The sequence below is a fragment of the Martes martes genome (genome assembly GCF_963455335.1).
Source record: "Martes martes genome assembly, chromosome: 2".
In the NCBI taxonomy this organism is placed as follows: domain Eukaryota; kingdom Metazoa; phylum Chordata; class Mammalia; order Carnivora; family Mustelidae; genus Martes; species Martes martes.
This window is the reverse complement of record NC_137889.1, coordinates 27,089,668-27,104,506: the sequence shown is the minus strand read 5'-3', so window position 1 is coordinate 27,104,506 and position 14,839 is coordinate 27,089,668. Positions and strand designations below refer to the sequence as shown.

Here is a 14,839-nt window from a genome sequence, read left to right as displayed (position 1 = left end):
GAACCTTGTAAAACATATGGTAGAACTTTCCAAGGAGATTCTGATCATCTAGATATAGAGATATTCACAAATATATCCAGCTTACTTTCTACCTTGTATATATAGCTGCAAATCACCAACTCTTTCTACTCTGTAGTAGTTTTGTTGAAGAACTTGAAAACACAAGAAAACATGGCTCTAATTTCCTGCAAAGCATTCCAGTAACAAACTTGACAGTGGTCCTAAATAGCTTTTTGGAGTAAACCAGAGCCATAATTTCTGAAACCATAGTTTATGTGTGCACTTTTTCTTCTCCTAGACTTTTAGGATTATTAGGGCAATCAAATACTGAAATGAATTATTAAAGAATATTGCCTTGAAATATCTATAAAAGAAAAAGTATCTGGGTTACTTGCCCCACTAGATTATCAAGGACACATTCAGCATTGTATATAAGGATCTACAGCTCTTTGATTCTTTTAACCAAACTGATTAGATGACTTCATAAATTAACAGTTCACTTCAAAATGGTTTGTCAGTAACACAAATAATAATGATCTTCAGTGACAAAATAATAAAGCCAATGTCTAATAAAGTCAAATAGAGTTTTATGTTTCGCTATTGTTTTCAAATACTACGGTTATTGACATCCAAACAAGAGTTCCGTCATATACTTAGCTCTTTATCTAGTTGAACGTGCAACTTTTAGTATTAGTAGAGACCACATTCATGATCCTGACTGTAGTTACCCAATGCTACCGACTCCCAACTGAAAACTTTGTTATGGTTGTTGCTGTTATGTCAAGGTGTTCCCTGATTTATTTTCAGCCTTTCACTGTGTAAAGAATCAATCATCCCACTTTTCTCTTTTTGTTCCATTTGCTTGTTTATAACTATTATACATCATTTGTTTTCCAATGAGAAATCCTCAAAAAGTGGAGGAAAAAGCAATTCCTTTGGGATATTCATTTGCAATAAAAGTCTGCACACTCTTTCTCTACTTGAATACATTTAGCAGTTTTAATTAAAATTACCACCCCACCCTTGTCCCTGAATCGCATTCTCAAATTAACGTGTAGCTCTCTGTATGTTCTGAATTTCTTTTCATAAGCAGAATTAGAGACTTATTCAAAAGGCTGATAGCATATGAGCTCATAAACTAGAGGCAACCTCTTAGAAGTGTGTGTTTTCTCAACTATGCTGTGTTTCTAGGCATCTGTCAAGAAGGAAGCAAACGTGAAAATGAGTAAGACTTGGGCAGTGTGTATATCTTGCCAGTGGTGCTTTGTCTTTTAAACAGAGTCCACTTTTATTAGCTTATTGTTGGTCATTAATGGAGAGGGTTTGCACTTAACCCTATGTGCTGCATCATTCGAAATATCCACAAAGAATATTCTGGCTGTACACAGTGAAACTATAATCCTTCTGTATTCCTTTCTGAAATTTTGGTTCAGTAGCCCATATATGATTGCATTGAGGCAACTGTTGAAATATGCCATGTAGTAACTGGCCACAAAGAGCCACTCTGGTATCCGGGGCCCCATGCTGGCAGGGTCTGAAGCCACAGCAAGACCAATAAAGTTGAGAGGAGCCCAGCAAATGGCAAAAAGGACAAAAACCACAAACATGGTGACAAAATTCCTGAAGTCCTGTGGTTTCATTTTGGGTTTATTGTTGGGTTTCACCCTCTGTCTGACCTGAAGAACCAGGATCCATATTCTTAGGTAACAGAAGATGACTATAGTCATGGGAACTATGAAATGGAAAACCACCACAGCTATGGTGTATGCTGAACTGATAGACTGTGCAAAGGTGCAGGAGTAGACCCTTGGATCATATTGCAGGGTTCCGGTACGCAAGTTGGGCATGACCGCCACAAGTGTCAGCGTCCATATCAGGAACACGTAGCAGAGGGAATTCTTGTTACTGTACAGCTTGTCATACTTGAGACTATGGCAGATGTAGCAGTAACGGTTAACGGCAATTCCAGTGATATTGAAGACGGAGCCAATGACACTGAGGCCCATCAGGAAACCACTGATTTGGCAGTGCAGGTAGCCCAGGTTCCATCCGTTGTTAAATATAGATGTCAGCACCAAGGGGTAGGGGTAAACAGCCACCACCAGGTCTGCAACTGCAAGGCTCACCACGAATATATTTCCTAAAAGAGAAAGGTTTAGAAAGTACAGGTTACCCCCAGTTTTATATGCATTGAATTGGTTTTCTTTCACAGTTCTTATTTTTCTAAAGAGCTGTTTCTGCAACCCCATTAACCTGGCATCACAGCGACACCCATATTATAACTGAAATGGAAACCACTTTCATCAGGAAGCAAGCCCACTGTTGCCCTTGTCAAGTCAATTCCACTGTTCGCAAATTCCCGCATTCCCAAGACAAGGCTTATTTCATGTTCAAAACTGTTATTTTTCAAACTGTTTGGTTGCTGTTCTTGGACAGCAGTGAACCCTTGACCCTTGGTATAATAGTTAAGAAAAAAAGGTTTTTTTCATCAACTGTCTGGGTTAGAATATTGGCTTCACCCCCTCTTAGCTGTCTAACTGGGACAAGTTATATTATCTCACCAAATGTCAGTTTCCTCTTCTGTAAGATGGGGATAATGATAGTACCCTCTTCATGAGGCTATGATGAGGTCAAGTTGAGGCATTCCACATCAAATGCTGAGCAGTGTCTGTGATATGTGTTCAATGAATGTTGTTGGTGTTCTATAGTACTCTCACCTCAATCTAAAGGAAAAGGTAGAAATACTTCCAGATTTCATAGAGAACCTAAAGTATAAAAATTAAACCCTAAATATTTTCTATGTTAATATAATAACTCAACACATTTGAAAGCATAAAAACAAGGAACTCTAGTCAAATTTTGTAAGATCTCTGCAAGGATGTTCTTTGCTTTTGCAGCTCATTTGCCTTTGTTTCTTACTATTCCTTCTGCCTTCAATGGCTCTTCTCTCTTAATTTTTAAAATGCTACCCATTTTCCCAAATCCATCTTAAATGGAAATGCTCCAAGCCTTTACTTATTTGCCCAACTACAGGAAGACCTTCCTCCTTTGTAGGCTTCTAAATCACTTTATTTTATCACATTTAGTTGAGAGTAAGTTGTAATACATTCAATAAAACCTTATTAACTGCATTTAATAGGTACTGGCTAAACAGGAAGGAACAGCCAGGGATCCTATGATCCTCAAACTTAGAAAAACAAAATTAAAAGAGAGAGAAAGAAGTATAAGAGTATGTGTAGAAAAAGAGGCAGCAAGGAATGGGTGAGCTAGAAGAAGCAGGGAAGAACGTTCCAGGTGGAGAAACTATATATTTTGCCTTTTATTATATTTATTTGTAAACTTAAGTTTTCCTTTATTTCTATACCATAGTGCCCTAAGAGTGTGTCCTCCTTGTAATAGGATCTTGAATAGTAGTTCCCAGTTGAGACTTTTGCTCAACTGCTTGATGACAGATATTACAAAGTGATCTCCCAATATCTGAAATAAAACAGCCTTTGTATTTGAGGTTCCTATTTAATTAATTTTATTCCCTATCCCTCCAAAAATTGCAAAGAAGTGAAGTAAAAGAACAGCTTTGGCTAAAAAAAGGGAAGTTTTTGTCATAGAGGTAGGAATTTCAGATAAATTGCTGTAAAAACAATTTCTTTGAAAACTGGTTACATGAGTCCAAATTAAAGCAATAAAAACAAATTTATTTTTCCCCAAAGAACAATTTCAATCACCAGTGAAATATTTAAATTCCAAAGTGGGCTTGTTTTAATGAATTTTTAACTCAAAATGCATAATACTTTAAAAATATGTATAATATATGAAATTCAGCTACAAATTACCATCAGAGCAGCCCATTTTTACCCACAACATCACGATGACAAACTGACATAAATAGTTATTTTTAAAGAGCTTAAGTATAAGATAATAAACAATGTCCTAGATTTCTTTCATAGCTTTAATCCTCTGCTCCATTTAGTTTATAGCAATTATGCTTCTTTTTGTTCAAGTCATTACATTAATTAAATCATTAGTTTAGTTTTCTTTGAACTAATCCCCTTTTACAAGTGTCAGGAGAAAGAAAAATTAAGCCATAGACTGTACACAGACGTGGCTATCAGGTAGCTCAGCTGGAAGCTTTGTCATATCTGCTAGGGGTGTGTGTGTGTGTGGTGTGTGTGTGTGAGAGAGAGAGAGAGAGAGAGAGAGATGGGGAGGAAGAGGAGTGATAACAGTAATTAAATAACTTCATCCTGATTGTACACATTATAAGATCATCTCTTCCATCTCAGCTCTACATACCTCCAGAGAGACAGTGATCTATCCTTTTTGCAGACACCCGACACTCCCTACAACCAGCACAGCAGTGCATTCTGAAACTTAAAATAATTCCTGTTAATGGCTAGCAAATTGCTTTTCTGTTGGACTTACTTCCACTCCTTACTGCAGAGCAATTATGGACTCCTAGGATGTTAAGATCGAGAGGAATATTAGGAATATGGGTGATCACACAGGATAATTCCCACTTTTTAGACATGTGGAAAACAAACAGAGTTAATTTGGATGAAGTCATACAATTAATGCCAAGACAACAACAGTGCTGTTTATTTGTTATCGTTGCTCAGTGCATTCCCCTAAGGACGTTCCCCTAAGGCCAGAAATATGGGAGTACTGGGTACTGGGCCCTCGGGCCAGGCTTAGTGCTTCTTCAGGCACAATTCTAAAGAACCATCTTAGAATCAGAATGAGCGGAAGGGAAGGCAGTTCGAGGTCTCTCTACTGGTAACAAGAAGAACAGCCAACAGCCTTAAATAAGACCTTAAATTGTAAGGGAAATATGGCACAGATATGAATAAAATCAGTAACCAGACAACTGAAAAGTTGCCTCATCTAAACTGCTTACGTCAGAAGCACTTCCCTCTGGGAATGGCCAAAGCAAGGTGCCATTGCTTTTCTATTTATGTGTTTCTCTTCTTCTCACCATCTTCCCACACCTCAAGCTCTGAACTCCACAAGGGCAGTGCCCGTCTGAGATGTCTTTCTTCCCCTCCAGTAAGACCTGGCATCGAGTTATATCTCTAAACAAAATACAGAGTGCATTTATGTTGTATGGACTAAGCTGAAAGGACGTTTGAACGCAGGGTTCCAGGGTCATGTTCCCCAGTAGAGACGAGCTGTGCGAGATGTCAGAGGCCGAAGTGAATCTCCGCAGCCGGAAGCTCAGCGCACAGCCCCAGGCACAGTGGCGGCTCGGGCTCTTTGACTCCTGTAGGCTGGCCTGCAGTGATGGGGGGCAGGGAGGCTTGGGGGAGTGTGGCGTGCCCACAGCTCCTGCTCTGTCTCCGAGCTCCACACTGGCTCGGGGAAACTGAGAGACTGACAGGAGTTCCGTTCATCCTCCTGGGTTCTGGTCCTTCCTCCAAGGTTCTCCTTGCTTTCCCTCTTGACACCCATCTTTTCAGCTGCCTTATCTATGGACTTGAGACTTGTGATGGTTAATTTTATGTGTCAACATGACCAGGTGGTGGGGTGCTCAGAGAGTTGGCTAAAAATTACTTCTAGGTGTGTCTAGGAGTGTGTTTCCAGAGGAAATTAGCATTTGAATAGGCCTTGTAAAGTCGATGTCCTCTTCCTTGTGGGTGGGCATTATCCAACTCAGTAAGGGATCAAATAAAACAAAAAAATTGAAGGAAAGAGGAACTCACTCTCTCTGCCTGACTACTTGGGTTGGATACCAGTCTTTTCAGCCTGAGGTCTGGGACTGACACCATAGGTGCTCCTGGTCCCCAGGTCCTTGGACTCAGACCAGGATTACACCAGCTATCCTGGGTCTCTGACTTGTGCATGGTAGACTGGGGAACTTCTCAGCCTCCATAGTCAAGTGAGCCAATTCTTCATAATAAACATAGTAAGTCCCTTTTATATAGATATAAATATATAGGATATTATAGAATATATAAATATAATAGGTATATTAATATACTAATAGAATATATGACTCTGAATAGAATATATACTAATACACTAATAGAATATCTATATTCTATTCTCTCTGTATATGTTCTATTGTATGTATACTGCTAGTTATAGAACATGCTATTCTCTGAATGGAATATATACTAATATATTAATAGAATATAGATATACTCTTTGAGTTGTATTTCTCAGAAGACCCCTGGTTGATTCAAGGCCCCAGCACCAGACACAGAAGCAATAGCTTCAACTGAACTGTTTAATCAACTCCCATAATTGCTCTACTGATTTTGTTTCTCAAAATGATTAAACCCTGACTGATAGAGAATTTGGTACTAGAAGTAGACCAAGAACCTTAAAGAGGGTTTCTCTGTTAACTGGGTTAACTGGATTTGGTTCTCTAATAATACTGGTGGTTCATGGCATGCAGTGGAAAAAAAGTTACTTAAATTATCACCTCTACGCAACTTCTAAGGTGAAGAATAATTGGTGCATTGCCCTCCTGCCACTAAATACACACACACACACACACACACACACACACACACACATAATTTTGACATGTTACACCAATCCATTTACCAAGTAACCCAAAAAGCAGGCAGTTTTGACTGGAGCCCAGCACAAGAAAATACTCAAAAGCTGTTCTACCATTTAACTCATCTGATCCAATGGTGTTTGAATTGTTTGTGGCAGATCTAGAGGATATAAGGCTCCTTTAACAGACCTATAACTACAGACCCTTGGGATTTTGTAACATATCTTGGTTATCCTGTGTAGACTAGAATTCTCCTTTTGAGAAACGGATTTTGACTTGCTACTCAGGCTTAGCAGCATCTGAAAACTTAACCATGGGCCACCAAGTGTTGGTGTGATCTGAAAAATCTCTTATGGACTATGTATCGTCTGTCCCACTAGATCATAAAATTGGCATGCACAGCATCAGATACAAGTGGTGTAGACATATCTGGCTCAAGTAGGTATTGAGGGCACAAGAAATTGCATGAGCAAGTGTCCTAGATGGCCCACACTCCTGCCTCATTGCCTTCTTGCTCACAACCTGCACCTGTGGCCTCATGAAGATTCCCTTTTGGTCAGCTAATAAGGAAGAAAAAAGAAAACTTCTTGTATGCTTTATAGATGGGTTTTCATGAGAGGCTCTTGCTGTCCAAAATTGGATGTTGTAGCACTACAGGCCAAATCCAGGGGCAAGGATGAAGGAAAATCCTCCTAGTGCAAAGAACTTCGAGCAGAACTTCAAAGTGGTTGTTCATTTTGCCTAGACAGAGAGATGGTCACAGCTACATGTTTACAGTGATTCGCGGGCAGTGGCTGATGATACAGCTAGACAATCAGTGATTGGAAGGAACAGGTTTAGAAAACTGGTAACACAGGAACCTGGAGAAGGGGTAGGAGCACACACCTCTTGGAATGGGCACTGAGTATGAAGATACTTGTGCCCCTACAAACACTCACCAAAAACAATCTCAGCAGAAGAGGGTTTGTTCTTATTTTGTTTCATTTTGTTAGCAGAAGAGGTTCTTAATGACACAGCCTGTGGACATTAATCTTTCCTTGGCCATCACTGTCCCTGACAACAAGCTCAAAAAGTTATCATGCACCAGAAATAGAAGTTACAAATGGGCCCAGCCACATAGACTACTACTCATGAAAATGATCTGGTTATAGTCACTGCTGTCCTCCTGAATGCCCAAACTGTCAAGAACAGAGACCAACACTGATATCCTGCCATTCCCCGGAAATATCAGCCAGACGATGGTGGTAGATTGACTGCATTGGACCACTTCTGTCATCAAAGGTGGGGTACTTTGTTCTCAGTGGAATAGAAGCATATTCTGGGTATGGATTTGCCTTTCCTACCCTTAGTTATTCACCAATCAGATATCCATAGAATTCCAAAGTGACTTTGTCTTTGTTTATGATAAAAACCTTGCTTCTGACTGAGTAACTCAGTTTGTAGCAAAGGAAGCAAGGCATTGTGGTAGAATGGCTTATGAAGGTTTAGTTTCAGCATCAGCTGAATGAGCATAGGGTCATGTCACCCAGGGTGTAGTATGTGTTACACACCAAGGACTGGATTCATAGATCAGAAAATCAAGTGTGGAAATGGTCGTTTTTCCTCTCAGAATTATCCTAGTGACACTCTAGCAAAGCATTTGCTTCCTCTCTCCACAACTAGGTTCTGTCATTCTAAAGTCTTGGTTTCCAAGAGAGGAATGTTCTCTACCAAGAGATATAATAGTGGTTTCCTTAAACTGGAAGTTGAGACTGCCACCTGGCTACTTTGGACTCCTCATTCCAGGAAATCCATAGACAGTGGGGTCACTGTCCCAAGTGAGGTGACTGATGCTGATTATCAAGGGAAAATTGGGTTGTGACTACACAGTAGGAGCAAGGATGGATATGTTTGCAATGCAGGAGCTCCCTCCCCTGGAGTGCCTTGGTACCACCATGCCCTGTGATAAAACCCAATGGAAGGGGTGCCTGGGTGGCTCAGTGGGTTAAGCCTCTCCTTTCGGCTCAGGTCATGATCTCAGGGTCCTGGGGTCGAGCCCCGCATCAGGCTCTTTGCTCAGCGGGCAGCCTGCTTCCCCCGTGTTTTTGCCTGCCTCTCTGCCTACTTGTGATTGCTCTCTGTCAAATGAATAAATTTTAAAAATCTTAAAAAAAAAAAAAAAAGGAAAATGAAGCATCCCAATTCAAGCAGGAATGCCAATGTGCTGGAGCCTTAGGAAGGAAGGTTTGAGTCACCTGGACAGGCAAGAAATCTATCTCCCCATATAACATTATACAAAATTTGGGCCTTGAGTTTGTCTTCATCAACGTGTTTCTGTGGCTCTAGCTATCTTGTTCCTAATTTGGTAACAGTCGAATCTGTGTGATGATTTCACCTGAGGAGAATTCATTTCCTTGTGTGGACTCCCCTCAGAACTCTGGCTGGGGGTGCCCATTACCATGACAAGCTGGTCTCTGGGTTATTTCTCCCATCCTGTCTGTGTCATAGGCCTTTGAGTAGATGCTACCAGTACCTTTTCCAAGTACCTTCTGCCAGGCTGGTGCACTTACTCCTGAATTTTGGTGAGTGTTGGGTGCTTCCTTCTACTCACAGCTCCCTCCTCCAGGGAATTGCCCTCGGTTAAGTAGACAATGAGTGAAGAGTTGACAGTGGAGTATAAAAGCCCAGCCCCTTTGCCTTCAGCGGTTGCAACTTTGTGGTTGGATTTATACCTAGAGTCCCTGGCTTGTTGGATCTCGCCAAGTCTAGGCTTCACCTGAGATCCCATCCTTGCTTGACGCTTCCTCTGCCCTAGGCAGCTTCTCTTGTCCATTATAGGTTCCTCCTGAGAGCACTCCCTCAATAAAGCATGAGTAGCGAACCTGCCTGCTCCCTCTCGGATTCTGTTTGTAGGCAACCTCACGTGGACCTTCAGCTCTGTGATGGGGTTAGGTGGTTTTCTAAAGTCAGCCTCTTCTTAGAAAAAAAAAAAAAAAAGAAGAAGAAGAAGAAGAATTACTTACTATGCTATCTGACAGGAAAAAAACAAACAAACTAGCCATGTTGGGTTGAAATTCCAGACTTAAATCCTTTTTGATCTTGCTCTTTATTCTTTTCATCCTTGCTATGTGTATGTATGCTTCCAACATCAAAACAACATGAGACTCTGTGCATGTGCACAGAAGTCTGTCTCCCTCTAAGACCTCTAGAGGTCCAGGACTCTGAAAGCACAGTACCCAGCACATAGTAGGTGCTCAGGAACAGTTTGCTGAATGAACTAATGTACCTGTAAGTCTCTATACTCCACTCACACAAAGGTAGAAGTTAGTTGCTTTTTTGTTCTTATTTGCCAGGATGTTGGTTCTTCAACAAGCCAGTATTCATTCCTTCTTTCATTTTAGCCTGGACTTGAACTTGGAAAGCAAGATTAGAGACCTACTGAATTATTGTTCATGATTAAAAAAATAAAATCCTGGGATGCCTGGGTGGCTCAGTTGGTTAAGGGTCTGACTCTTGATTTCCAATCAGGTCATGATCTCAGTCATGAAATTGAGCCCTGCGTCAGGCTCCACACTGAGCGTGGAGCCTGCTTGGGATTCTCTCTCTCCCCGTCTTTCTCTGCTTCTCCTTCCACCCCACTTATGCATGCTCTCTCTCTCTTAAAAAAAAAAAAAATAGTAACAAAATAAATAAAATCCTGACTGTACCTGAACTGTGCCTAACATCAAACAGATAAAGATCAGTTTGAACAGAAAAAACTTTGGCTAGTCTTGAAAACATTTTTCATGTGTTTTACATAGCAAATCCACAGACTCGGATCTAAAAAAATTTTAGCTTAAAGAAGAATCTATTTATTTTGTACATCAGGACTCACAGGCAATGTCTTACATTCTTAAATTTCAAAGGACTATATTTGAGAAACTTGTCTTTGCAGATTGTTAGAGGCAATGCGGACCTTAAGTTTAGAAACCAACATATCTGCATTCAGATCCTGGCTCTGACACCTGTTAAATGACCTTGGGTAAGTCATAGCTCCCCAGAGACTTCATCTCTTAATATGTAATAAATCAAGATAATAAGGACCATGGTGAGAATTTGAGAGTACGTGGAACACCTCTGGCTTTGGATAAATACTCATTCCTTCTCTTCTGCCATGACGGAAAGCGCATGTCAGGTTTCACAGAAGGCTCCTCCCCTGGTCAGATAGCCCTTGCTGAGGCAACATGTCTGCAGGCAAGGACTCCTCCGCTAATCCTTGTCATCTTCCAGAGCTCTCCTTTGGCAAATAAGCCTCCTTCTGTCCTCCTGTCCTTCTGGCTATCAGCCCTTTCCTCTCCCTTCAAACAATCAGACAGGGCTGTCCCTCTGTTTCCTTCCCACCTATTTTAAATTCACCTTCCTGTAACATCTGGGTTCTACCCACACCACATTGCTGAAACTTCTGTCTGGTCATCGGTGGCATTCTTGCTGAGCCTTCTCTCAGCCTTCATCCTCCTTAAAGTCCTGAAACATAATATCCTGTGCATGTAACACCTGTCCACATACTCCCACCTTGTGTGAATAGTGGAAGATACTATCCTGTGGTACCTGACCACATCTAGGAACCTCGCTCTGTTGCCTCCTTCAACCCACTTGCCTCCTTGGCTCTTTGGTCTCTGTCTCACTTTGTCTTCCCTGTCCTACTCTTTAGCTTGGCTTAGCGGTGACTCCCTAATACTGTAAACATAGTTGGCTGATGTGTTGTCTTGACTGTTCTGGTACTGTAGCATGTATGCAATTAAAGAGACTAAGAAAACTTCAGTATATAAGAAACTAACACACATAACCCTCTCGCTCTAGTCCAGTTTTCAATCAATTTTTAAAAATGTGAAATCCTGCCAGGAATTCTCATTTTCTAAATCTGGTTACTCTTTTCTCATAAGGGTGGTTTAGGGGGATGTCTGTAATATGTAACCATCCACATGGCAGCCAGATTGATTCAGCCTTTCATCTGTAAGCTAAACACAAACTTCTGTTGTCATAGGGAGTTTGGGAAGATGGCAGAGTAGGAGGACCCTGAGCTCACCCTGCACCATGTTTGCAACTAGATACCATCCACATCCAAGTCAGTAAACCAGAGAGCGACCTCGAGACTGGCAGGACAAACTCCACAGCTAAAGATGGAGAAGCTGCATCTGAAAGGTGATAAAGGTCAGAAAGGCAGAGAGAGGCTACCTGCAGGAGGGAAGGAGCTGCACGTATGCAGAGGGCAGAGAAATGGGCCCTTGTGACAGGGAGCTCACATGGGGAAACCTAATCTCCATAAGGTTTGGTTTTAAAACCAAAGGGGTTGAAAATCATGAGTTTGTAAAACCAGTGAGACTTGGAGCCTGGGGCTTAAAAGTCACCTGACTCAGCACTGGGTGAGCCAGGAGGGCAAGTGATAACCAGGTGGCTGCCCTTAAAGAGACAGCAGCCCGTATGGAGAGGCAAAGTAACAACAGCAGCTTATGCAACACTGGAGGCAAACGGGAGACAGCTCTGTTCATAATGATTTTGGAGCATGTTGGGGGATGTCTTTGAAAACAAAGGAGCTGGAAGTTGCCATTTTCCTCCCTTGCCCACCAGCATAAACACAGAGTCTCTATCCAGCCAAGTTACCATTCAGAATAGTTCAGAATGTTCCCCAGGCAAACAAAAGCTCAAGACCACTGAACCGGTCCTGCATGAAGTATTAAAGGGTACTCTTTTAATGGAAAGGAGAGACCCAAAGTAATTATGTAAAGGTAGGAAACACAAAAGCAGTAAAAAAAGAATATTTCTGTAAAAAATCAGTCAAGAAACAATAATGTATACCTAAAATGTGGGGAGGAGAGGAGAAACAAATAAGTTCAAACTTAAATGACCATCAACTTAATATGGACTGTTATATGTGGAGGAGGTTATATACAAACCTAATGGTAACCATCTATCAAAAACCACTAATAAATATGCAATGAATAGAAGTAATCCAAATGCATCATTGAAGAAAATCAGCAAAACATAAAAGAGAGGAAGACAAGAAAGGAGCAGAGAAAATCTTCAGAAACAACCCCAAAACAAATAATAACATGGCAATAAATACATATCTACCAATGATTACTTTGCATGTAAATGGACTAAACACTCCTGTCAAAGGAGAGTGACAGAGTCACAGAATGGATAAAAAGAAAAACAATAACCATCTACATGCTGCCTATAAAAGACTTATTATAGACCTAAAGACACCTGCAGATTGAAAGTGAGGGGATAGAGAAACATCTATCAAGCAAATGGATACCAAAAGAAAGCCAGAGTAACAATACTTATATTGGACAAAATAGACTTTAAAGCAAAGACTTTCAGAAGAGAAAAAGAAGGAAACTATATAATAATAAAGAGGATAGACCAACAAGAAATGACAATTGTAAACATTTATGCACCCAACATAGAAGCACCTAAATACATAAAACAGTTAATGACAGACATCTAGGAATTAATCAGTAATAATACAATAATAGTAGGGGACTTTAACACCCTGTTTACATCAATGGACAGATCATCTAAACAGCATCAACAAGGAAATGGGTTTGGATGACACGCAGGGACAGATATGGATTTAGCAGTTATATTCAGAACATTCATCCTAAAACAGCAGAATACACATTCTTTTCAAGTGCGCATGGAACATTCTCCAAAATGGATCACATATTAGACCACAAAAGTAGTCTCACCAAATTCAAGAAGATCCAAGTCATACCATGCATCTTTTCTGACTGACCACAACGCAATGGAACTAGAAGTCAACCACCAGAAAAAATCCGGATAGACCACAAATGCATAGAGGTTAAATAACATGCTACTAAACAATGAATGGGTAACCTGGAAATAAAAGAAGAAATAAGAAAATACATGGAAACAAATGAAAATGAAAACGCAATGATCCAAAACCTCTGGGATGGAGCACATGCTGTTCTATGAGGGAAGTTGATAGCAATAGAAGTCCACCACAAGAAGCAAGAAAAATCACCAATAAACAACCTAACCTTGCACCTAAAGAAGATAGAAAAGAACAAACAAAACCTAAAGCCAGCAGAAGGAATGAAATAATAAAGACTAGAGTAGAAATCAAAGATACAGAAACAAACAAACAAACAAACAAAATACAGAAAAGATCAATGAAACCAAAAGATGGTTCTTTGAGAAATCAATAAAATTGATGTACCTCTAGCCAGACTTACCAAGAAAAACAGAGAGAGGACTCAAGGAAATAAAATCACAAATGAGAGAAGAGAAATAACAATCAACATGACAGACAATCACAAGAGAATATTCTGAAAAACTATATGCCAACAAATTGGACAACCTGGAAGAAATGGATAAATTCCTAGAAACATATAAACTCCTAAAACTGAAACAGGAAGAAATAGAAAATTTAAACAGACTGATACCCAGCAAAGAAATTGAGCTAGTAATAAAAAAAACTCCCCAAAAAACATAAGTCCAGGACCAGATGGCTTCATAGGCATATTCTATCAAACATTTAAAGAACAGTTCATACCTATTCCTATACTATTCTCCCCCCCCCCAAAAAAAAAGAAAGAAAAGGAAGGAAAACCTCCAACTTCTTTCTATGGGACCAGCATTGCTTTGATACCAAAACCAGATAAAGACACTACTAAGAAAGAAAACTATAGGCCAGTATCCATAATGAACATAGGTGTAAAAATTCTCCATAAAATACTAGTAAACTGAATCCAGTAGTACATTTAAAAAAAAAAAAACATCCACCACAATCAAGTGGAATTTATTCTTGGATTGCAAGGGTAGTTCAACATTCACAAATCAAACAACCTGATACATCCCATCAACAGGTAAAATGATAAGAACCATATGAGCATTACATTCGATGCAGAAAAATCACATGAGAAAGTTCAACATCAATTCATGATTAAAAAAAAAAAACCCTCAATGAAATAGGTTTAGAGAGAATACACCACAAGATGATAAAGTCCATCTATGAAAAACCCACAGTTAACATCATCCTTAATGGGGAAAAAGTGAGAGCTTTCCCCCTAAAGTCAGGAACAAGACAAGGATGTCCACTCTCACTTTTGTTCAACATGGTACCAGAAGTCCTAGCCACAGAAATCAGACAACAAAAAGAAATAAAAGGAACCTAGATTTAAAAAAAAAAAAAAAAAAGGAACCTAGATTGGTAAAGAAGAAGTAAAACATTCACTATTTCCAGATGACGTGATACTCTGCTTTAGAAATAAAAATATATTCACCCATCTGAATTCTACCCAAATACTAAATAACAAAGAATAGAGTTTCCCAGAATGTCATATTTAAAGCACAATG

The 14,839-nt window shown here is 40.0% G+C and overlaps 1 protein-coding gene across 1 annotated transcript in view; it reads right to left on the bottom strand.

The window, feature by feature from the left end:
- Positions 1-1,271: 1,271 nt before the first annotated feature.
- MTNR1A (melatonin receptor 1A) overlaps positions 1,272-14,839 on the bottom strand; it is a gene marked incomplete at both ends in the record, with an annotated part of 29,953 nt that continues 16,385 nt past the window's right edge. Inside the window, one exon of the mRNA XM_080797610.1 lies at positions 1,272-2,140. Within this exon, the coding sequence (XP_080653736.1) occupies positions 1,272-2,140 (869 nt within the window). The remainder of the gene's footprint in view (positions 2,141-14,839) is intronic.